At 54.3% G+C, this 23,494-nt stretch overlaps 2 protein-coding genes across 5 annotated transcripts; one reads left to right on the top strand and one right to left on the bottom strand.

Annotated features, from left to right (window-relative positions):
* The first annotated feature begins 1,686 nt into the window (after window positions 1-1,686).
* On the top strand, window positions 1,687-10,213 carry POLR2C (RNA polymerase II subunit C). Its single transcript, XM_081514235.1, has 9 exons — window positions 1,687-1,829; window positions 2,009-2,058; window positions 4,643-4,711; window positions 4,856-4,908; window positions 7,544-7,672; window positions 8,041-8,092; window positions 8,223-8,391; window positions 8,538-8,612; window positions 9,200-10,213. The coding sequence occupies exons 1-9, from the start codon at window positions 1,744-1,746 to the stop codon at window positions 9,342-9,344; spliced, it is 828 nt and encodes a 275-aa protein (XP_081370361.1). The 5' UTR covers window positions 1,687-1,743; the 3' UTR covers window positions 9,345-10,213.
* On the bottom strand, window positions 10,168-23,294 carry DOK4 (docking protein 4). 4 transcript variants are annotated; one of them, XM_081514225.1, is made up of 9 exons: window positions 23,123-23,294; window positions 17,371-17,606; window positions 13,779-13,886; window positions 13,507-13,621; window positions 13,116-13,235; window positions 12,834-13,023; window positions 12,037-12,175; window positions 11,751-11,874; window positions 10,168-11,633 (listed from the first exon to the last, which is right to left on the bottom strand). In XM_081514225.1, exons 2-9 carry the CDS (start codon window positions 17,434-17,436, stop codon window positions 11,515-11,517), a joined length of 981 nt encoding a protein of 326 aa, XP_081370351.1. In that variant the 5' UTR covers window positions 17,437-17,606; window positions 23,123-23,294; the 3' UTR covers window positions 10,168-11,514. The 4 variants fall into 4 exon arrangements, with proteins under 4 accessions (XP_081370351.1, XP_081370352.1, XP_081370353.1 ...); XM_081514226.1 differs by having other exon boundaries at window positions 17,371-17,603; XM_081514227.1 differs by lacking the exon at window positions 23,123-23,294 and adding an exon at window positions 18,140-18,206.
* Between the last annotated feature and the right edge of the window lie 200 nt (window positions 23,295-23,494).

Raw genomic sequence — 23,494 nt, 5'->3', positions numbered from 1 at the left:
CCGTCTGTCTTCTGCTTTGCTGTTTCCTGCCCAAGTAGACTGAATGATGGTGGAAATAACAGCTAGTGGGAATGTCCTGTCTCTTGTGCACCTTTCTCTGCGCCCTTTCTGCACCTAATTCTTTTATCTTGACATCCTGTCAAGTTGCCTGCAGTAGCTATCCCATATTTTGTTCCATTCTCTCTTTTATCCTTTATAGCATCCATCTCACACTCAAGAGACAACTTGAATTCTTAATTTACTGAGATGATACAGGCTTTAGTGCAAGGGCTCCCCTTAATGCTCTTCTTCTCTGTGTCAGGAGATGTCACTCCTTAATAAGGCAAACGCCTCTTTATCCCTTCTGATTATTCTTCCTCTGCCCCTATACATGTTGTCCCCTGCCAAGTTCTATTTTAGGACTTCTCTGTATAATATGCTGCCACCTGGGAATTCCCTGACAGTCCAATAGTTAGGACTTTACTTCATTTCAGGGGACATGGATGCGGCACGACCAAAAACAAAAAAAGACCCATCAAACCTCTTTCCAGGCTGTTTAAGACACTGTGTACTATGTGCTTGTAACCTACACGTGCCCTCCCATATAATTTAAATTATCTTTAGGTTACTTATAGTACCGAATACAACGTTTCAGTTCAGTTCAGTTGCTCAGTCATGTCTGACTCTTTGCAACCCCATGAATCACAGCATGCCAGGCCTCCCTGTCCATCACCAGTTCCCGGAGTTTACCCGAACTCATGTCCATCGATTCGGTGATGCCATCCAACCATCTCATCCTCTGTCATCCCCTTCTCCTCCTGCCCCCAATCCTTCCCAGCATCAGGGTCTTTTCCAATGAGTCAACTCTTCGCATGAGGTGGCCAAAGTATTGGAGTTTCAGCTTCAACATCAGTCCTTCCAATGAACCCTCAGGACTGATCTCCTTTAGGATGGACTGGTTGGATCTCCTTGCAGTCCAAGGGACTCTCAAGAGTCTTCTCCAACACCACAGTTCAAAAGCATCAATTCTTTGGCACTCAGCTTTCTTCACCGTCCAACTCTCACATCCATACATGACCACTGGAAAAACCATAGCCTTGACTAGACGGACCTTTGTTGGCAAAGTAATGTCTCTGCTTTTTAATATGCTATCTAGGTTGGTCATAACTTTCCTTCCAAGGAGTAAGCATTTTAATGCTATGGTAAATAGTTGTAAATGCTATATAAATAGTTGCTGGTCATGCAGCAAATTTGTTTTATTTTTGTAACTTTATGGGATTTTATCTTCAGTTGGTTAGATTCAAAACCCTTGCATATGGAGGACCAACTGTACTTTCGTTCTTCCATAAATTTACACACTTCATTCCTTTAAAAAACATTACAGTATTCCTGTGTTTAATATATTTAACCAGGTCTCTGTCAATGGGCAAGTTTTATTTATCTGTTGCTACAGACTGCTGCAGTGAACGTCCCTGTACATGTATCTTTGCTTACAACTGCAAGTTGTAAGCAAATTCCTAGAAGTGTTACTGTGGAATCAAGGGCGTGTGCATGCTTTGCCAAATCGCCCTCCAAATGGTTGGACCTGGTGCCTCTTCAAGAAGGTGGGAGGGGTGGGTAGAAAACTTCGGGCCTCCGAGCAGCAGGCGGCGCTGTGAGCGCCTCTCCGCACCAGTGGCGAGGCCCCGCTGACGGACTTCCGGTGGCGGAGTTGGCGCGGCCCGGCAGAGCTGACGCCGGAGGCCGAGCCAGTGGTTGGGCGCGATGCCGTACGCCAACCAGCCCACCGTGCGGATCACGGAGCTCACCGACGAGAATGTCAAGTTCATCATCGAGAACACGGACCTGGCGTAAGACTGCTAGGGGAAGAGGTTTACGGTTCTGGATAGCCAGGGGCCCCAGCCTGCGGGACGTCGTGTCTTTTCAGAACTGGCTCCCGGGCCAGGGCTTCCGCTTTGGGCACGGTGAGGCGCGGGCCCGGCCTGTCGAGGCTGCGGTGCCCACACGCCGCTTGGTTTTCATTCCTCAGGGTGGCAAATTCTATCCGGAGGGTCTTCATCGCTGAGGTGCCCATAATAGGTAAGCGAACCCAGTCTCGTTGCCTGGGCTACCAGGCCTCTCTCCCTCCCACCTCACCCCTCCCCTTACCTTACAGTTCCTCCCTCCAGCCTTGGTTTGGGCCAGGGATTGCGGGCGCTAAGAGAACAGTAATGCTGGAGACTTGATCGGGCCCTTTGCCCTTGGCCCAGGGCCACTCTGGCCACTTCCCTGGCTCCCACGGGCTATTTATTTAGTTCCACTCTTTTCCGTGCGTTGGTGACGCTCATGGGTTCAGGAGTCTGTGGACTGGGACTCAAATACTGTTTTCACTTACTGTCGCTGCGAAACTTGGGCAAGCTATTAAACTCTGTGTTGCAACCACCTCTCTAATGTCCGGACGCTAATAGCAGTTATCAGGGCGACGTCAGCGATTAAGGGGAATGATCTCTGTGCCTTGTGTTCAGTGAGTGTCCAGTGCTGGTAGATGTGAATCTGTTCGGTCAGCTGCTATTCGGGAGCATATAAGCTCCAGGCAGTGGTGCTAGGCACTAGAAACGCAGAGCTGTCAAGTACAGGGTTCTTTAGGAGTTCACCTTCAGTTGCTCAGTTGCGTCCGACTCTTTGCGACCCCATGGACTGTAGCCCACCAGGCTCCTCTGTCCATGGGATTCTCCAGGCAAGAATACTGGAGTGGATGGCCATTTCCTTCTCCAGGGGATCTTCCCAACCCAGGGATCAGACCCTCTTCTGCATTTGCAGGCAGATTCTTTTAGGGTTTAAGGAGAACCATAGCTACAGTGGATTTGATGCTTGGAGGAGAAAGGATCTGTTTCTGCTTTAGGTTCCAGCCACTCTTCACTGGGTGTTCTGCCTGTCTACAGATATACTACAAATATTTTCTGAGTGTCAACTTAGAGTTTGGTTTAGGAAAAAGAGATGTAAGCCATAGTTACCGCATCAAGTGTGCAAATTCCTAAGGAGATAAACAGGCCAGTTGGTTGGGAAGCAGAACATTGTAGTTTTTCCACCATTACTACCCCCTGGAGACTTTTTCGACTCAAAGCTTGGAGTGCTCATTCTCCTTCTTTGCCTAATCACCCCTTGGGGTCTCAGGACCTTAGTTTCATCATGAGTAAAATGAGGCAGTTGTGCTTTAGGGTGCAGCCCTGACACTCCAAGCGCCACTTTTCCCACAAATAGCATGAAACACCTCCTGCAATCCAGACCCCAGCTAGGAATACAGAAACTTTAGACATCTGAAGACCCAAGGAATTTTTGAAGCTTGAAGTGGAAGCAAGATGCACACAAATGTAAAGCAATTTGACAAGTGTCTTAAGAGAAGTCTGAAAGAGTTCTAGGAGAGAGTAGCTTCTTCCAGGGAGAGAGTTCATCTCTGTATCACAGAGAGTGGGCAAGCTTTGGTTTATAGGAAGCTCACAGGATTTTAAACTTCACAGGAGAGGTTAAGGGCAGGCCAGTGGGAGGAAGAGCAGAGACGGGAAAGCTTGGCTCAGGTTTAGGAAGCAGAAGGACAAGCAGGTGGGGGTCTGGTCGTGTCTGGTCCTCTATTCCTAGTGTCTACGCCCCTCATTGGACAGTTGGTCTCCACTGCCCTTTGACTTCTGAATTTAATTGTTTATGTACAGATATTTATGAATGAATGAGTAAATGTGTGTTTAAGTCAACTATGTGTGACACTACAGTTCTCCTCCTTGCTCATGGCTGGTAGGGATTAGTATGCCTTGCCCATTAAAGGAATTGTGTAAACATTATTTGGTTGAATGATAATAAAGTATTAATTTGGGTAATCTAGTCATTATATTACAAAATGAGATGTGGACCATAAGTCTATGTTACTTCTCTGAGGTTTGTCCAGCTTTCAAGTGCCCAAATAGTACTGGTGTTGGCATGAGTAGCAGATTTAAATGCTTCCCCCAGAAATATTCAGCTCTAAGAAACACATTCCCATTCTCGTGGTATATTTAGGTCAGTGTTTTTGGGGTAGCACATTCCCATTCTCGTGGTATATTTAGGTCAGTGTTTTTGGGGTAGCACAGGGAACTCTCTGCATCATAACTGCCTGAGCAGGGAAGTGTGGTGCGGTGTGTGTGGTTCTTGTTAAAATGCAGCTTCCTGGGCCCCACTCCAGAGCTGTGGAATCAGAGTCTCTGGCAGCCTGACTAGGCCTCTGCAATTTAAATGGCAACCCACTCCAGTATTCTTGCCTGGAGAATCCCAGGGACGGGGGAGCCTGGTGGGCTGCCGTCTATGGGGTCGCACAGAGTCGGACACGACTGAAGCGACTTAGCAGTAGCAGATGATTTGGAGGGGCTCAGATGGTAAAGAATCTGCCTCAGTGCAGGAAGCCCCCAGGGTTCGATCCCTGGGTCAGGAAGATTCTCTGGAGAAGGGCATGGCAACCCACTCCAGTATTCTTGCCTGGAGAATCCCATGGACAGAGGAGCCTGGTGGGCTACAGTCCATGGGATTGCGAAGAGTCAGACACGACTGAGCAACTAACACTTTCAGATGGTTTTTAAATCTGGAAAACCAGTGCTAAGTCTTTAGGTGAATTTGGTGGCTAATCTGCATGTCTGCTTTTTCTGCTTCCTTCATTCTTTAGCAATTGACTGGGTTCAGATTGATGCCAATTCCTCCGTCCTTCATGACGAGTTCATTGCTCACAGACTTGGTGAGTGCTGGGTTTGGAGAGTTACAGGGAGGGGGCTGTGCCAGTGTCAGAGGAAGAAGCATCCTCACTTCCAAGGGGATTTCTGGACTCTGCTTCCAGCTTGGCCCCTTGGCCGCCTTCAGTGTGCTTTTCTCTGTCTTCCAGGATTAATCCCTCTCACCAGTGACGACATTGTGGACAAGCTGCAGTACTCCCGGGTATGCTGTGTGCTTGGGGGAGCTTGGGGGAGGCAGGGAACTCAGTTCCCAAGGAGATTTTTTTTCCTACCATCTTGATTTCAACTTTTAGAAAGACGATGTGGAGATGTTGTCTGGAGCCTAAGGCAGGCATCAGTCTTTGGTTCTGATGCGACCACAGATTAATGAGGCTCAAGGGGCATCAGAGAGTCTCATTAGCCAGAGGGGACATACACCTGGGTGCTCATTTATACCGAACAGGTGGAGCTGTTTCTCTTCAGCATCTGATGTGCACTGTTTTCCAGAGCATCTCTTCCCCGGGACAGGGGCCTAGGAGGCTAAAGGGAGTCAGCAGAAGGATAGCAGGTGAGGACAAGGAGCAGAGGGAGTGAGAGCTGATCTGCAGAGCAGCAGCTGTCTGCCAGCTTTATATCTCACCCCATAGGTTGTCTTACTGAAACACGGCTCCCTTCCTCTGGGGCAACATTTGCCGCCATGATATGTTAACGGACTCAGAACTAGGGAGCGTGTAGGATAGGATTAGGTTACCTGCATCCTTTCACCAGAGCTGCGTTAGTTGACAGCTTGAGAGTATTCCTTCTTGATGGCTTTAGGTCCTGAATCAACCCCTTTTCTGGTATTCCCAGGGGCACATCATTTTGGCATGCTAATGGCTAATTTGATATATTTTGTAAATGTATATGTGTGTTGCTGTTTGTTTTATTATTTATTTTTGGCTATGCTGGGTCTTTGTTGCTGCTCGAAGCTGTTCCTAGTTGCATCGAATGGGGATACTTCTGGTTGCAGTTTGCAGGCTTCTCACTGTGATGGTTTCTCGTTGCGGAGCACTGGCCCCAGGCTCGGGCTTCAGTAGCTGTGGCACACAGGCTTGGTAGTTGCTGCTTGCTGGCTCAGTAGTAGTTGTGGCACACGAGCTTAGTTGCTCCACAGCATGTGGGATCTTCCTGGACCAGGGATTGAACCTGTGTCCCCTGCATTGACAGGTGGATATCCACTGCGCCACCAGGGAAGTCCATATATGTGGATTTTTTAAAAAAAATATTCAAGCACACAGCAAAATATGGAGCTAATAAAACAAATAGGCATGCTGCCACCAAACCACTTGTCACATTTTGACATTTCATCATTTTTGCTTCATGTCCCCAGAGTCTGTTTTTAAGAAATAAAACATCACATATATTGTTAAAGACAGTTGTACCACTGATTGAAGAGCAGTTAGTCCATATCTTACATAAACATATGCATCCCCTGTGACCTAACGGTTGCTTCCATTAAATTTTTTTCTAATATTACATTTACTGAATAAAGATGGTGTGGATATTTTGTTTGTGTTTTCTTAAAATTTGCAGAAAAGTTAAAAATAGAATACATACTCATACTCATTTCACGTTTAATTTCCAGTTGTTGATACTTTGCTATATTTTCTTTATGCTTCATATAGATGTTGTGATTTTTGTTAAACCATCTGAAAGAATGTTACAGAAATCCTTATACTTCTCCCCTAACTATATCAGCATGCGTGTCCTAAAAATAAGGATATTTTCTTACTAACCACAATATTATGCCTCAGAAAATTAGTAAGGATTTGTACTATCTATATACAGTCTAAATTCAGATTTTCCTAGTTATCCTCAAAATGTCCTTAATTGTATTTTGGTTTGGCTGAACTGCCTGGCTTACCAGATCTTAGTTCCCCCACCAGGGTTTGAACCTCACACTCTTGACAGAGAAAGGGCAGAGTCCTAACCACTGGACTGCCAAGGAATTCCCCCTAATTGGCTTTTTGTTTATGGATCTGTGATGCGTGCATTGCATTTGGTTGTTACACTTCTTTAGTTTCTTGATCTCTTGAACAAACTCTTCTCTTTTCATTGTACTTTTTTTTTTAGGTTGAGTACCTTTTTATATTTTTGTCTTCCATTACATTTTGATTCTTTAATTTCATATTTCTAAGAGTGATTCCATCTCAAGGGTCTAGGTTGCCTTCCTGTCCCACCTGTGTATGATTACAGGCTGGCCACGTGTGGCCCATAGATTTTCTTCATCGTCTTGAAAACATCAAAAGTAGCTTGGATTTTCCTCACTAATGGAGGGGAGAACAGTTTGCTTGACTACATTCTAGTAACTCTCTTCTTGCCTGAAGTTAAATGGTAGCAGCTAGTCTCTTAATGGGAGTGTTTCAAGAATCAGTTCAAAGAATGGAAAACTTGAGAATTATTAAAGCTGAGTGACGCTTACATGGTGGCAGTCTGTTACACCCCTCTCTGCTTTTGTGAATGCATGGAACAAAATTTTTAGAAAAGGTCAGTAGTCTGGAGCTCAAAAGGTACTTTTTTCTATTGTCCCCTAGATTGTTTTTAAGTGGTAATTGCATTCTTAAGCTAGTTGACCAGCTCATGAATGCTGAACTATGCGGGATGAAAGCCTCCTCTGTTAGTGCCTTGGTTCTCTGAGGAAGAGCCCTTGAGCAGCCCAAGAGTGGTGTGTAGATGGACACAGCTTACAAGAGGCTGGCGGCTGTGGTCCACCCTTTCATCAGATGAAGAGCCTTCAGGGACAGGGTATTAGAAGCAGGGAGCCAAGCCAGGCCTCACCGTCTCTCCACAGACTCACTCCTCTCTCTCTCCCGCTTCAGGACTGCACGTGTGAAGAGTTCTGCCCCGAGTGCTCGGTGGAGTTCACTCTGGATGTGCGGTGCAATGAAGACCAGACGCGTCATGTCACCTCTCGAGACCTCATCTCCAACAGTCCCCGGGTCATTCCGGTCAGGAAGGCCCTCCCTGCTTGGGACCTTTGCTGTTCTCTTGGCTCCAAGTGGGCCAGACTGGGGTGGATTCTTAGACGATGCCAACTTCCCTGTGTTACCTTCTGCCTTAACGTGAACCTGATGCTTAGAAGTGCTAATGATTCTGGACCCTTGCCAGGGTGGGCAGAAACATTGGTGCTGTGGGCCCTCTGCACCCTAAGGACCCTTTTGAAGACCATGCTACTGTTTTGACTGAGGAGGTTGTCACAGCCATGAGATAGGGGTTAGAGGCCAGTCACCAGCACAGACTGGATCCCTGGAGGTGCCGGAAGATTTCCGGGTGAGATGAGCAGCTGCTAATAAATGCCTGTTTGGACTCCCTACAGGTGACATCTAGGAACCGAGATAATGACCCCAACGACTACGTGGAGCAGGATGGTAAGGCGCCTCAAGAGAGGCAGAGACCAGACCCAGCCTCTCATGTTGCCTGGTCATCCAGGGGCTGCAGGTCAGACCCGAAGAACTGTGCCTCTGCTGGCCCTCGGCTGACTCTCACCTGTCTCCACAGACATTCTCATCGTCAAGCTGAGAAAGGGCCAGGAGCTGAGACTGCGAGCCTATGCCAAAAAAGGCTTTGGCAAGGAACACGCCAAGTGGAACCCAACTGCAGGAGTGGCTTTTGAATATGACCCTGACAATGCCCTGAGGCACACAGTGTACCCCAAGCCAGAGGAATGGTATGTTCCTGGTGGGAGTGAAGGCCGGCTAGGTGGGCGGGTGTGGAAGTGGCTCCTAGTGACCCAGGTGGGGCAGCCTAACTATGAGACACGAGTCCCCTGAAAGCGGCCATAGCAGCCCTGTGCTGACCTCTGTTTGACCTCAGGCCAAAGAGTGAGTACTCGGAGCTGGATGAAGATGAGTCGCAGGCCCCCTACGACCCCAACGGCAAGCCAGAGAGGTAAGACCCTGGTTTGGCACTCGAAGGTCACGTGTGTAAGAAGGTACAGGTCTGGTGCAGCCTCTGAGTTAGGGAGCCCCTTTCCCTCTTGTCCAGTTCCCCTCAGCTGAGGAGGGGCTGGTAACTGCTGAACCCCCCTAAGTCCCCCTTGTGGTCACTGGGAGAAGGGGGGCCCTCCAGTTATCCATACTGTTCCTTTTGTGATTATTCAGCCCCCAAAGAAAGATCAACATAAGATCAAACCTAGGGCCCCAAACTGTCCAAAGCCTTCTAGCGACAAACATGAAAATGCTGAAGCAGGTGGCACTGCTTACTTTTCTTTCGTTCCCCTCAGTGTGGAATGTGTCTATACACAAGTGTTTTTCAGATTTTCACACAGTATCTTTTTGAGGCGGCTATGGCCCTCTTGAGGTCCTACAGAGTGCACCGGGACCACTGTTTTTAAGAAGCTGGATGGAGGTCAACAAGGTCAAATTCATGGGGAGAAAGGAGTCAGGACCTAGAAGGGAGGGAGGCCCTTGGCCAAAGCTGGGGCCCACTGGCCTGAATGCTTCGTGGAGGGCTCTCACTGGACTCTTGCCTCTCAGGTTTTACTACAATGTGGAGTCCTGTGGCTCTCTGCGCCCCGAGACCATCGTCCTTTCAGCCCTCTCTGGATTAAAGAAGAAGCTGAGTGATTTACAGACCCAGTTAAGCCACGAGATCCAGAGTGACGTCCTCACCATAAACTAGCTGTACCTCACCTGTTTGAGCAAAACAGTTGGATTTCAGGTCTCTTCTGAGACTCTTTTTGGCTCCTGGGGACTGGACAGCTGTTGCTCAAGTTTCTTGGCAAGCCTTCAGTACCAATTAGCAAGGCAGCTCCGGGGAGGGGTAGGTCCATCCCAGCCTTGCTCAGTTACAGATCACCGAGGGCACCACTGCCATTGCAGGCAGGACAGTTTTCCCCCTTCATTTAGCATCCCTGGGCCTGCCTGTGGACTGGCAGTAGTGCTCCTTGAAACACTCCTTCCACCCTGTCTCCCAGTGTGCCTCGGGGGCCATAGTGCTCCCCTGTTGACAACCACTGAGCTGGACTCTCATCTGTGGGTCATTTCAGCTCTTTACTTCAAACCCTTTCTGTTCACAAGTTGGAGTGCTCACCGTTGTAGGCTTCTGTGTAGGGACTAACTCTGGAATCCTTACGCAGGCTGCCCGAGAGCCCTTCTAGTCCCTGCCTCGGCCATCCTATTGGACCTTCACTCAGATTCTCAAGTGTCCTGAATTTGAGAACCTCTTAAGAGTAGTGTTAGGCCCCTTCTTCACGCCAGGAAACCTTGTATTTTGTTCTCTACCCGTCAGCTTGAATCTTCACCAACAATGGCCAGATGATTTAATTTGTGTGTGTGATGGGTGGCAGGGAAGAGGACAAGGACCTTAATGAATATCTGGCCTTGACCCCTTAGCCCTGTAGGTAGGCACACACCCAATGCAGTTAATTAGGCAGCCTGGCAGGAGAAGCCTGGAGAAAACCGGAAATCTAGTACAGAAAGGAAGGGTTATTTATTAACAGTAGTTGTCTTTTGAAAGTTTTTATTTTTGGCAATAAAGAGCACAACGTACGTAATCTCCTTCATGCGTCATCGAGCCACAAACCGAGCCAGCCAGCTCTGCCTCCCTCCCTGTGGCCTCTGGGTGCCCTTCTTCAGGCTAGCTCACTCCTGGGGTGGTCATTCCCTGGGTCAGGTTCAGAGCTGAGCAGGCCATGGCCCCTCCCTGGCTCCAGGGCTCTGTCAGGAGGGGCCTCTTGCTTTACCATCCTCCTGCCACGACTCGAATAGTGGTTATTTACAACAGGGTCTGTTCCCACAGATCAGAACCCTAAAATATTAAAAACAAAAAACCCAACACACACACAACCAAAGGTTTGATGTGAGTAGAAAGATAGCCCTTCTGCACGGTAGTCAATAAATACCAGCACTAGAAAATCAATTGCTTTAATTGCATTTCAGCAGGGAGCCTCAGCACCATGTGGGGAGGAGGAAATGGGGAGGTCTCGGTTTCTGAGTCCTTTTGGCCAGAGGGAGGCCACACAGGGCAGGGGGGCACCCTCCACAGGAGTGTTGCCCACCTGGTCAGTGAGGGGGCAGCAGGGTGCTCCCCCCATCCCCCCGCAGTCCTCCTGGGGGCTGGCCTGGCCCTGGAGCAGGAAAGAGCTCGGGACTGGCCACCCTCCCTGGGCTGAGGTAACCAGCACCCTGCCCCCAGGGCGTCTTCTCAGCCTACGAAGCAGGAAGAGCCTGGGCAGAAACCACTTTAAAACCAGATTTTTCACCTGAGGTGTCAGCCAGATGTCACCTCTGTTTAAAACTCTCAAGTACAAGGCTGCCGAGTGGCACAGTGTAAGCTAGGATCCTTCCTGTGCCACCAGGTCCAGAGGGACCGAGAAGCCACCTGCCATCTCCACCCGTGGGCTGCGTGGGAAAGCCAGCAGCCAGAGCGGGTGCCGGGAGTGCGGACTGTCTCCCTCCTTGGGCCCGGAGCAGGAGGGCTGGTACCCCTTGGGGGACAGGAAAACCACCGCCCTCACATTCAAAAACAGCCCTGACTGGCCTGGTCATTGGGATAAAAAATGTGTATGTGGTGGCAGGGAGGGACAGAGGGGGAAATCTTATTAATATAGAATAACGTCATAAGCCATATATATTAAAATCATTAACCGTATATAGTCCTATGGTAGCTCCAGCCCCTCACACATGCTCAGGTGGCATGGCCAGCCCTTTGCCTTGGTCCAGTCTCACCCTTGGGGGCAGAGAAGGGACGGCTTGCTCCCTTTCTCGGCTCCTGGCCCATAGCCCCTGCAGGCTGTCCATGATACGCTGCAGACAGCCCCAGCAGTCGTCCGGGCACGCTAGCCCTCCCGTCACTGGGAGGGGGCCTTGGCCTCGCTGCTGTCCCCCTGGCTGGGCTTTGGCTTTAGCAGGATGAATCTGTTGAGGAGGTCCGTTTCTGAGCTGGCCTGGGCTGCCGCATACCCCTCACCTGTGGACACAGATGCAGGCTGAGGACTTGGGCCCAGGACAGAAGACCCCTGCCCAGCACGCCTTGTCCTCCACAGAGCCTCCTGCCTGGTGGGGGTGACGCACAGCAGTGACTCACCGGTGAAGCTGGAGGCCTCAGCGATGTTCTGGGAACCTGTGATGTGGTGCCAGTAGGCACTGCGGGGCAGCATGGTAGTGGGCGTGCAGGGGTATGAGTAATGTTCTGTGCCCTTGTTCAGCAGCTGTGGGGCAGAGAAGGGTCAGTGGCTAAGCCCAAGGGCAGCCAGCCCAAGACCCTGCCTGCCTTTGCCATACACACGAGCTGGAGACGGGTGGCACTCTCCCAGTCCTCTGACGGCCCGCCCGCCGCCCCCTACCCTGGACTGAGATGCGCGCGGCCTCACCCTCACATTCTTCTCCATCTCCAGCAGGACTCGTTTGTGCTGCTCGGCGATGGCCAGGGTGGCACTGTGGACCCGCTGGTAAATCTGTTCCCCTTCCTGTGTCTGGAAGGTGTAGAGCCCTTCTCCAGCGTCACACATCCTGGGGACACAGCACGGAGAGCAAGGTGGTGGGTGCGTCCCACGTATGTGACATGCTCAGTCAGGCTCTCCTTTGGGAACAGGCAGGGCTGTTATCTGAGGGCCTGACCACCCAGCTCAAACATGCTGAACATTTTCCGTGTGCCAGGTGGTGGTCTAAATGCTTTACAAGAATTCATTCCATTTTCTCCACCACCTGGTCTGTGTGCTATTAGTTTCCTCATTACTACAGTTTTTCTCAAACTTTCTTATAAATGAGAAAACTGCGGCATTCAGAAGCTAAGTAACAACTAAAGTTACCCAGTGGAGTATACAGAATTGGAGTCTAGGCAGGCTGCTCCAGAGTTCAAGCTATACCCAGTCCTCACCATCATCACCCAATGTATGAGGCTAGGTACTTTTATTATCCCATGACAGATGATAAAACTGAGACGCAGGTCTGCCATCACAGAGCTGGTCAGTGCCAGTGCCAGCATCTGATTTGAGCCTTTGACATACTTGCTGGGAGCCTCAATTTCTTCATGTGTAAAATAGGAATATTACGTTCCCCTTCAGCATGCTATGCTGATAAATGAGCTTTCGGCACAGGGCCCAACACAAGTGAATGGCAGCCACCATCGAGACCATGGCTGGAGGGTGGGGAGGCGAGTGGGTCATACCGGCCAGCCTCGAAGGTGAAGCGGGTGGCGTCCCGGCCGTAGCGGCGCAGTGAGCAGAGGGGCCACGAGACGAGCTTCACGCGGGGGTTGTGTATATCCCAGAGGTAGATGTTCTCGTGGGTAATCTGCAGCTTGCACTCGCCGTACACATCCAGGTTGGGACAGGGCAGCAGGAAGACATTGAAGCGATCTGGAGGGGAGAGGACGAGAGGGCCTGGAGCTTTCAGGGGGTGGGTGGGGGAGGTCCCCCCACCCCCACCCTGTGCCAGCACCAGGCCTCACCTGTCTGCTCACACTGCACTCCTGGGGCCAGGAGGTCTGGCTCTCCCAGACTGATGTCGTTGAGCCTCGACCCCAGACACTCCACAGAGAGTGTCTTGTACCACTCCTCTGCCTCCAGCTCTGGAGAAAACAGTTATCTCATCATGCTGCCAGCTCAGGATCCCTCGGCAGCGCAGCCCACCCCACCTGCTTCAGCCGGAATAGTCCCCACACACAAGGCAGAGGGTGAGGCCAGTGGACTCTGCCTGCCTGCCCACCTCATCCTGGGGGCAGCGCCCTCAAAGGCGCCATCCTCCCCCACACCTCACACCCCGTCAGGAGGGCTAGCCTGGCTCTGCCCACTACCAACTGGACCTTGACCAGCACACAGCCTGCAGCCTCATCCCCTCACCTGAGTCGCAGGTGAAGGTCCGTGCTGAGTCGTCAGTGAATATGATGGCCACTGCCTGCCTCTTGGTCTCCTTGGGGAGCCGTGTGACACACTTGACGTTGCTGATCTCTGTCACCTGGCATGGCATCCACAAGGGGCTCAGCCAGGGTGAAGCACCTCCCTCTACATCCCCCACAGCTCTGCCACCCCCAGGAGGGTCCTGTTGACCCTCAGGACTCTGAACAAATCATCACTGCTTACAGGTTGGGGAGCTAGGGCCCAGGCCCCCTAACCTTGGGGCAGCCTCGGAGGCATACGGACTTCTCATCTGGATACTTCTCCAGTCGCTGGGGACCCTTGCTGGAGGACTTCCGGAACACAAGCCAGCACCTCCGGTAGATCTGTGGGGCGAGATGACAGGGGGATGGACCCTGGACCACTCCCAATGCAGCCAAAGTGACCCTGCAGTTTTCCCTGCCTACCACGAGGGGCAGTGCCACATAGTCTTCTAGGGGGCTCAGACCCAGGAGACCTGGGACAGCTGACACCAGTGTGACACCCCACCCTGGGGAAGAGACCTCTCCCCAAATTGAAAAGGCAGTCATTTCTTGGCTGGCTCCATAAAAGGTGCTCCTGAGTTACTGTTTACTATGAGTTCAGCTCTAGGTTTAATCCAAGTAGCCAACATTTATTGAGTGCTTCCTATTTGTGCTTTTGGTTATTAGCACTCCTCACATTTAATCTCAGGGTCACTCTTGAGGTCAGTTCTATTATCATCTCCACTTTACAGATGGAATCTGAGGCACCCAAGAGTTGAGTAACAGCTTATGAATGGGAGAGCTGGTATTTAAAACCAGCTGCCTGGAGCCAAGGCCGTACTGGGAAACCACTGAGCTAAGGTTCTGCCCAGGAGCACCGGCCAGGACAGAGGCAATGTCGTGCGGACAGGAATCAGGGCTGAGCCCGCTCCTAGCCTGCACATCACCACAGCCCTTGTTCTTAGAGCCAGGGGACAGCTCTTGATGTAGGTAACACCCCCTCTTGCCTCTAAGACCTCTTTATTCACTGACCATCCTGGGAATGAAGGGAACCAGGGTTAGTTTCCTGCTCCAGCTGGGAAACCAGACTCTCTCAGAGGTCAAGGAGCAGAGCCAGGAACCTGGAATCACCCCAAAGCACAGTGCCTTCGCCAGTAAGGTTCATCACTCCTTGTTCCAACCACCGCCAATGACCCTTGCCCAAATCCACCTAAATTCTCTATAACTTCCCAGACTCCATCTGAGGGGCAAGGGAGCCAGGGAGCGGGGAGCCAACCACTCTCCAGGGCTACAGGGGCAAGCTGGCTTGTCAGACCCCTGCCACACTGGTGGCCCTAGCCACTTGCCTGGGCCTCTGACTCTTCCTCCTATGGCTCTTTTCCAGCCCAGTGTCCAGCTGGGATGTACCTACTCTTTCAGCAAGTGCTCCAGAAGCCTGGCAGAGCCATTCTCTGGGAATCTCCAGCGCTCCTCTTACTGGCAAACAGTGTGGAGACTGAGGGGCCCTCCTCTTTGCCCTGCTACGTGGGCACCAGGTCCTCGGCAGGCAGGTTCCCAGGGTATGGTGGGCCGAGGCAGTCTCCATCCTGAGAAGCGACTCACACCAGGCTATTTCTGGCTCCGGAGACTCTAGGAGACATGTCTGTCCCTGCCTCCTTGACCCTGGATCAGCCCTCGGCCTGTCCACATAAACCCCAGCAGGCCTCAACTCTAAGCTGAGCAGCTCTTTCAGGGCAGAGACTGTATTTTATTCTCAGAATCCTCACATCCCAGTAGCCTCATTAACAGAGCCTGCTGAACAAGTGAATGATCATGTGTAGGGACCGTGAATGGATGGGTGGATGAATGAATGAATGCTGCCAACCCAGATATGCCCTGCCAGGCTGGGCTCTGTGCAGCCTGCAGGGACAGAAGGCCTGGGGGCCTGAGCACTCTGGTTGCCTGGTTACAAGATACACACACACACATGCACACACGCACGCACACACACACACTCACACGAACACAGAGCCCCAGGGAGCCACTGCGCTCAAGAGCCCTCCTTCCCCACTTCTCACAGGTCTTTGATCAGTGCTTCAGAAACACTCTGCCACAGCTCTGCCTTGGGAGGAAAACCCTGGCAGGTAGGAGGGCCCGCTCCTGATCTCTTCCAGCCCTTCCCCCTCACCTCTGTGGGCTGAGACAAGAATGGCTGGCCTGGGACAAGAATGGCCGGGTGGCCCCAGCCCCTCACAGCAGATCTGCAGGGGGAAGTCGAGTTCCCTGAGTGGGGGTGATTCCAGACGGGGCCTGGCCACACCCCAGCTCCTAAACCCTGCCCTTGACTGTGCCCACCACAGGTTCCCGGGCCTCCCCCTGAAACAGGCCAGGTTCTGAGCCCAAGTGGCCACCTCAAGTGGCTTGGCTTCCTGGGAAACTCTGCTCTGGACAGGCCCTCGGCCCAGCTGGCCCCTGGGGACCTGAAGGACCTGACAGGTCTGGGCCCTGGGGAAGGAGAAGCCACGCTAGAAGCTGGGCCCCTGCCCCCTGCCTCCCCACCTCAGCCTTAGCTTTTCTCCTCGTTCTGTGCTCCAAGTGAGCTCCATCCTTCTCTCGGGGCAAGAACACAGTGGGTGATGGCCACCAGGGCCCAGGCTGGGACACAGTCCAAATCCAGGTAAGACCCCAACGTGCCCACCAGCTAAGTGGTTGCCCCCTGCCTGGACAGAAGAGCCCCCCGCAGCGGGCCTGGGGGTGGGGGCCACAGGAGTGGAAGGGGGTGCAAGAACCACCCTGCTCCAAGGCCAGTCCTGTTCTGCCTGGTACCCACACAGGGGCCCCTGAGTGAGTGTCAGAGCCCGGCTGCCCCGCCAGCCCACTCTGCTGAGCCAGGAAGCCTTGAGAGTCAGATCGCATCCCCATTCCCACCAAGGCCACAGGGGAGGGGAGGGGAGGGAAGGGAAGGGCGGGCAGGGGGCCCAGGTAAACACAAGACTTGGGCCATCTCAGACACCAGGGTTTCCTTCTTACTGGGGAGACCCCTCAATGGAGAGAGGGGGGAGGGTCAGGGAATAAAGGCAGCTCTTGGGACAACCTCACCAAGATTATTAAGTTGGTCTCTGGGGCCCCTGCTCATGCCTTTTGGGCGAGGGTTCACCAGTAGGGGGTGAGAGAGGGTGCATACCCAGCAAAGGTGCATCTGAGGCCTCATCTCCATAGGCCCTCCAAGCCCCCAGCCCCTCCAAAACCTGGGAGGAAAGCAACCAGTCCCAGTGCCATGGGCCATCCCGCCCAGGTTCTCATTCATAAACCACATAAATGCCAGCTTCTGTGCCCCTTGTACCACCACCCTACCCCCAACAACCAACAACTCTCCGTGGTCAATACTTCTTTAACCATAGAAGCAAAAACCAAAGATAAAATAAATAAATGCCGGTACACAGCAAGCCACAGGAAGCAGGGACGATGAGGTACTTTAAAGAAAAGAGGCCAGGAGACGGGAGCGGGAGACAAGGAGGTGATGGCAAGGGGAAGTGACAAGCTGGTCTCAGCTCAAGATACAGCCCGGCATTTCCAGCCACTGCCCGGGTGACAACTTCAACAATAGCAGGGGACCTGCCTGCCCATCGGCCACCACCACTGGCCCAGCCACCGGGACTTCAGCCAGCCAGCCAGCCAGCCAGCCAGCCGGGCTGGGGCGGGGGCTGCAGTGGACAGAGCCCGGCCCAGGCACATGCCAGGCAGCCCGCCGGCCAGAAACCTCGAGAGAGACCGGTAATGCACGATGGCCGGCCAGGAGCCGGCGGGTGGCCACGCACCCCCAACATCCCAGATTCCGGACCGAGGGGCCCCTTGGAAAGTGGCTCACCCCGAGCTTCCTGCTCTTCATCTTCACATAGCCTTGCTTGACAATGTCGTTGAAATTGGTCGCCATGGTTTCTCCGCCGTCTTTGAGGCTCGTCTCTCGGGGGACGAGGGGAGGGATGCCCAGGTGGCCTCAGTTTCCCCGGCTCCTCCGATCACCTGTTCGAGATCCTCCGACGGGGCTGCTCCTCACCTCTCACGCCTCAGCATTGTTCTAGCAGCTCCTTCGCCCGGCGCCTGCTGGAAATAAAAATGACAGGGAGATTAGACAGTGACATCTTTCTCTTCCCCTGGCTGTCTCGCTCTTTTTTCCCTTCCTCTACCCACACTGCTCCCCTCCCTTCCTCCCTCAGCCCGCCCTTCTTCCTTCCCTTCCCTCCCCACCCCAGGACGGCAGAACCATTCAGGAAAACCCGAGGTGGAGGCCTCTACCAGGAAAATGGTCTAGCCCAGTCCCCTCCCTCACACGGTTAACCCCTTCCTGGGAGGACTGGCTCTGGCTCCTGCTGTGGAGGTGGGGGCAGAGGAAAAGGTGGCCTGGGAGCTGCCGGCGGCGGGGCCCTAGCTCCTGCTGCAGCTGAGGGGCAGGCTTCCAGCAAGCCCCCCTCCTGTGCGGGCACCTCCCTGCAGGAAGCGTTCCAGGAGATAGGACTCCTGGGAGATGGCACAGATTCTGGGACCATGCTCCCAGAGGTTAGATGATCCACCTCGTCGGGTCTCAGCCAAACACCATCCCCACAACCCCAGGCCCTCTGTCCCACTCCGTTCTATACCTGGATCTCCCCAGCTCCAAGCAAGAGTCTGAGAACCGTCCCCTCAAACCCTGCTCTCCCCGCCCCTTGGAACTCTTCAGCAGCCCGTCTGGGTGCTGCTTCCTGGGTGGGAGGGCAGAGTCCAGTGGGGCGGGCTTGCAGATAAGCCTGAGGAATGTGCTGGGCAGGCTGGCGGTGGCCACTGTCGAAACGGTTGCCTTGCCCTGGCGCTGGGAAGGCCGGGCTGGTCTGTGAGGACACTGGGTCTGGCCAGGACTCTCGGTGTCCCATGTCCTGGACACAGGCAGGAGTTAATTGCAAGGAGAACTAGCAAACACCTGGGCTGGGAACAGAGGACACAGCTGGACCACACTGAGGGGGACCAAGGGGAAGTCCATATGCAGTGGGAAAAGGGGTGCCACCAGGGGCTCTTGGAATCAGGCAGGTTGGCAGATAACAAAGACTCAGACTTGGCGGAGGAGGGTGTCTCAGTGATGACCCAGCCCAACGTCCATTTCACATAATTTTACGGTTGGGGAAAAGCAAGCTGCCCAGAGAGGAGAGGCGGCATGGGCAAGGTCACACAGCAAGCCCAGGCTTCAGCCAGGGACAAATAAGTTCCGGAGTGGGTGATGGAGGCAGGCCTGGGGATGGGATGTTCTGCCACCTGGCTCTGGCCACTCGCCACTGCCTTAGCCTTCTCTGCCACCCAGGCTCGGGGGCAGGGCTGTGCCTGCGACACGGCCCCTTCATCTCCAAGATCACTGGATGAGAATGGAGCAGTACTGATGGGGTCAGCTGGGCATCTGTGCTGCCAGGACAGGACCCTGGGGCAAGCATCCTGCTGGAGCTGCCAGCAGCTTGGCATTAATTAATCTTCTGGAGGCCTGTCGAGTCCCTAACAAGGAACAGATGTGACTACCCCAGTGCGCACATGCAAGCAGGCGAAGGGACACAGAGGGTAGTGCCCTCTAATCCCCGTGAACCCCGACAGCCTCTTCAGCACCCCTCAGCGGCCACCGTGCCCATCCATGCCCTCTCTCCCAGCTTCCTGGGGGCTGAGACCCTGCCACACCCAAGTGATCTGTTTTCCTCCTATAAGGTCGGCTGTGGGGTCCCTCCCTGGTACTGACCCCCCCCCAATAGCCTTGCCAGACCCAGGCGCTGGCTCTCAGAGATAAGCAAGTTTTCCCAGCTCTGTCTCTACCATCTGGGGCTTACTTGACCCCCCCAAGCAAGGATCAGCTCTGTAAAAGTGCCCTCTGAGATGACCGCCAGCCGGCCACTGGCTGAGGGTCCATAGCAAGGAAGGCCTCTTTCAGAACACACTGACTAGCATGTATAGGGCCCCTGGGTTCATCCACGGCAGCTCGGGATGTGGCCTAGCCAGGGACATGCATTTAACTGACAAGAGGTCCTGGGCAAGCTGCTTAACATCTCAGCGCCTCAATTTCCCCATCAGTTAAAAAAAAAAAGATAAATCTGCCCATTTTAAATGAGGAAATGAATCCTTGAGGCACCTGCCTGCCCACGCTAGACCAAGAGCATCTGCCTTGAAAACCACAAGGGCTGTTTGTATTTTGAGAGCTGCTGCCCAGCCAAGGGCTGTGAGCTCACCCTAACCCAGCCTTCCACCTGCCCAACACAGTCCTGCTCCTTCCTGCCTCTCCCCATTACCTTCTCCGCCATACCCCTTGAGTGACTGCAGCCGCCAAGCTCTCAGGAGTACCCCTGGCACATCTGTTCATAGGTCCACACCCTGCCCTAGGCCCCAGGCCCTAGAATTAAACCCACAGAAATAAACCAGCAGGAAGAGTAACCTTCTAGGGGGAGCCTGGGTGACAAGGCACCCGGCAGCTCACGCTGACCTGGAGTCACAGGTGGTGCTGACCTTACTCGGTTCGTAATAAATATGCAAGAGTGAGACCCAAGCTGGGGCCCAGAGAGGTACAGCACAGGGGAGCTGGGGAGGCAGGGAGAGAGGGGAAAAGGTCAACAGGTAGACTCACACATTTGATGGGCAATGGGATCAAGGTGAGGGGGGAGTACCCAGAACCAACCAAACCCCCAAAGGACGTGGCCCCCTGGCTGAGCCTGTGCAGACCCAATCAGGCATCAAGAGATGGCGGGCAGCTGAGCACAGCAGGCAGGAACCAGGAAGGCGCCCTCCGCACACCCCCTCACCTTGCCACACCCGGGGCCACTTTCCCCATCACTCCTGAACCCTCAGCAGCTCTGGGGCTCACAAGCCTGCAGCAGGGAAAGCTGCCCCGCTAACTGTGGTCTCAGGTCTGTAAGGTCAGCTCTGAGCACTCTGAGAGGCTAAGCAGGGTGTCCAGCAGCCCCCTCAACACAGCTCCTCAACAGGGGAGGCATGAGGACCCCCATTCCTCCTCCCAGCCTAGCATCAATGTGGTTGCTCAGCCACAAATGGTACCTGCCCCCAACCAGGACACCACTGGCTCCTCCAGAGAGAGCTGGACTCTGAAATGTCCCCCCTCTCCCAGGAAGAGCAGGCATCCCGTGCACGGAGGGGGTAGGAGACTCCCTGGTGCCCGGCAGAGAGGTGGGGTGGGGCGGGGCCACTGCCCACCTGCCCCTATGGGACAGCCCTCTACGCACTCCCTCCCTGTGCCTGGATTCTGCCTGGAGGCTTGGCTCCAGAACAAATGCTGCTTGCTGCTGCTGGCAACCAATGGCTGAGCCAGAGTGGCTGTCGGCCTGGCTGGGCCTCCCCACCCCGCAACAGATCGGATCTTATCAGGGCTTGGGGACAGCCCTGACTGGACCCCGGCTCACTGACAGCTCGCTGTCTCCACTCGCTGGCAAAGATCCTATCGACTGGATTCTCTCCAGCACCAGGGACATTTCCCATCCCCCAGCCCCACCCCCATCTGGTCCTCTCTACCCCCATGTGATGGCTATCAGGGGCCAGGAGGAGGTCCTCCCTTCCCCAGAGGGCCCCACCCCTGACCTCCTCCACCCCTGCAAATCCTCACAAGCAACCATCACCTGAAACACCGCAGCTCTGAAAGTGGGTGTCAAAGTCAGATCCAAAACCAATTGGGAAGAGAAGACTGGTAGAAGAAGACATCAGAACAGTCACCGTCTTCTGGGCCCTCCAGCCAGGAAGGTGGTGCTATGTCTCCAGACCACTGCCACTGGTCTCTCTCCTGTCCCCCACCCACCCTTCCGGCCTCATCTCCCCACTTCCGGGGTGGGGGGGATGTTCCTCAACATGCCTAACTCCTACCCACACAGGATCACTGCACTTGCTGTTCCCTGCCTATACAACACTGCTCCCTCAGATGGTCCAAGATTCATTCTACTGCATCAGTTTAAAGACTGTCACTTTAGAGAGGCCTTCCCTGATCATGCTGGCCAAAGGGAGCCCCTAGTCAGCCTCTACCACCACACCCAGTTTCCACTGTCCCCACATATCACTATAGGATTTACCTCTTCATCTGCTGGTTTGCTACTTGGCCACTGTCTCCAACAACACCCTAGAATGTCAGCTCCCTGACGGCTAAGCCTCCTCTAATTAACAGCTCCATCCTAGCACTTAGAATGGTGCCCAGTGCAGAGTGGTGCTGTTTAGTCCCTCAGACGTGTCCGACTCTTGCGCCCCCATGGACTGTAGCTCGCTGGGCTCCTCTGTCCATGGGATTTCCCAGGCAAGAGTACTGGAGCGGGTAGCCATTCCCTTCTCCAGGGAATCTTCCCAAACCAGGGATCAAACCCACATCTCCTGCATTGCAGGTGGATTCTTTTCTGCTGAGTGCAGAGTAGGTACTCAGTACACGGGGGCTGAAAACGTAATTATCGCCAGGATTTGTTTTGTCCTCTTCATCCTTTCTCCCACCACCACCACCAATATCCACCTGGTCAGACCCAGCTCAGCTTCCAAAGACATGTGGGCAGTGGTGGGTTCCCATTTCCCTGGGCCCCAGACCCACAGTTTGGTTCAGAGCTGACGCAGGGGGAGACAGCACTGCTGACACCATGTCCGGGCCTGGCTGGGTGGCCCCACCTTGGCCCTGGATTGCTGGGTGAGATCATGCCCTGCCTGGGAGAGAAGAGCTAGAAGTGGCCACTGCCCAGGCTCAGAAGGAAAGGCAACTGGGGGCACAGCTCCTGAGACCCATCCCAGCTGGGGGACAGGACTGGGCTGCACTGGAGCCACATCTCTTGAAAGGGCAAGAAGGGACTCTGCACTAAATAAGCCCAGCCTCAAATCGCTGCTGTGAATCCTGCCCGCCCGTCACTGCCCTTGACTCTCAGACCCCTACACCCGAAACCCTCCATCTGAGTCTCCTGGAGACAGCCACGCAGCCACGGCTTGGGACAGGCAGGCTGCACAGAGGCCCTGCTCTGCCCACATGGCCCAGGTGCCATTCCCAGCACATACCCCTCTGCAGTGACAGCAAGCATTTAACGGGAAGCCGGACTTTGGGAGTCCTAGGGGAGAGAGTGGACAGGACCCCAGGGACAGGCAGAAATAATCAACAAAAGCAGGCAGCTGGCTGCGAGTTTAGGCTGTAGGGCAGGAATCATCTGCAGGTGGGGTGGATGGTGGGGGCAGTTGGAAAGTCTCTAGGAATTTGGGGGGGCAGAGGGACTGAGAGAGTAGGAGGCCATGAGAGCAGAAAGGGTGCGAGGAGGCAAGCTATGATGAGCTGAGCTGTGCCCCTTCGACATGGCAGGGCCAGGGAGCACAAGGGCCTGGGCTCCTCCGATGGGTAGGTGTGGGGTAGGTGCTGGGTAGGTGTGAGGTCAAGCCCTGACCTGGGGTTCCCTGGAGAAGAGAGCTGGGGGTAGGTAGGTGGGGCTCAAGGGGTAGTTTCGGGGGTAGGGACTGGCTTGTGGAAGTGGACCCCTGAGGACCCCCACAGGGTAGGAAGGTCCCACGGGCTTGGAGAGTTCTCAGGGGGAAGTCGCCGAGGGTCTGGAGGGCTCCTGCGCGGCCTGAGGCCCCCCCTCCCCACCTCGCGCCCCCCTAGTTACCTGGGCGCCGCGGCCTCTGCCGGGGGCGCTGGCTCAGCGGGCGGCGGGCCAGGCTCATGCCCGCGTCACGGCGCTGCCGGCGGGGGCGGCGGGGCGACGGCGGCGGCGCCCGGCTCCGGGAGGGGACGGTGAGGGAGGAGCGGCCGCCCAGCTCGTCTCCGGCTGGGACTCCGCGGAGCCGCCCCGCCACCCGGCTTAGCCTCCCCGCCCCGCCTCCCCGCCCCGCCCCCGCCCCCGCCCCCCGGCGGCCCGCCCCCGCCGTATTCCTCTGAGCTGAGGGACACCACCTCCCCGCCCTCTCCGCCTCCCCCCACCTCCACCCCCGCCACCATTCCCTGCTCGCCTCCGCGAGCCCCATCAGGTGGCCCTCCT

This window comes from Giraffa tippelskirchi, chromosome 7 (genome assembly GCF_054371585.1).
Source record: "Giraffa tippelskirchi isolate mGirTip1 chromosome 7, T2T-mGirTip1v1.2.pri, whole genome shotgun sequence".
NCBI classification, from domain to species: Eukaryota; Metazoa; Chordata; class Mammalia; order Artiodactyla; family Giraffidae; genus Giraffa; species Giraffa tippelskirchi.
Note: the sequence above shows the minus strand (reverse complement) of the source record. Positions and strands in the feature narration are given on the sequence as shown.

Excerpts from the sequence above, each read along its gene's own strand:
- POLR2C (XM_081514235.1), top strand. The coding sequence starts at position 1,744 with ATGCCGTACGCCAACCAGCCCACCGTGCGGATCACGGAGCTCACCGAC. Across the intron at positions 7,673-8,040 it reads ACAGTCCCCGGGTCATTCCG|GTGACATCTAGGAACCGAGA; the intron begins GTCAGGAAGGCC and ends GACTCCCTACAG. Across the intron at positions 8,613-9,199 it reads CCCAACGGCAAGCCAGAGAG|GTTTTACTACAATGTGGAGT; the intron begins GTAAGACCCTGG and ends CTTGCCTCTCAG.
- DOK4 (XM_081514223.1), bottom strand. The coding sequence starts at position 17,436 with ATGGCGACCAATTTCAACGACATTGTCAAGCAAGGCTATGTGAAGATG. Across the intron at positions 13,236-13,506 it reads GACCTTCACCTGCGACTCAG|AGCTGGAGGCAGAGGAGTGG; the intron begins GTGAGGGGATGA and ends TGTTTTCTCCAG. Across the intron at positions 11,875-12,036 it reads AGATGGAGAAGAATGTGAGG|CTGCTGAACAAGGGCACAGA; the intron begins GTGAGGCCGCGC and ends TCTGCCCCACAG.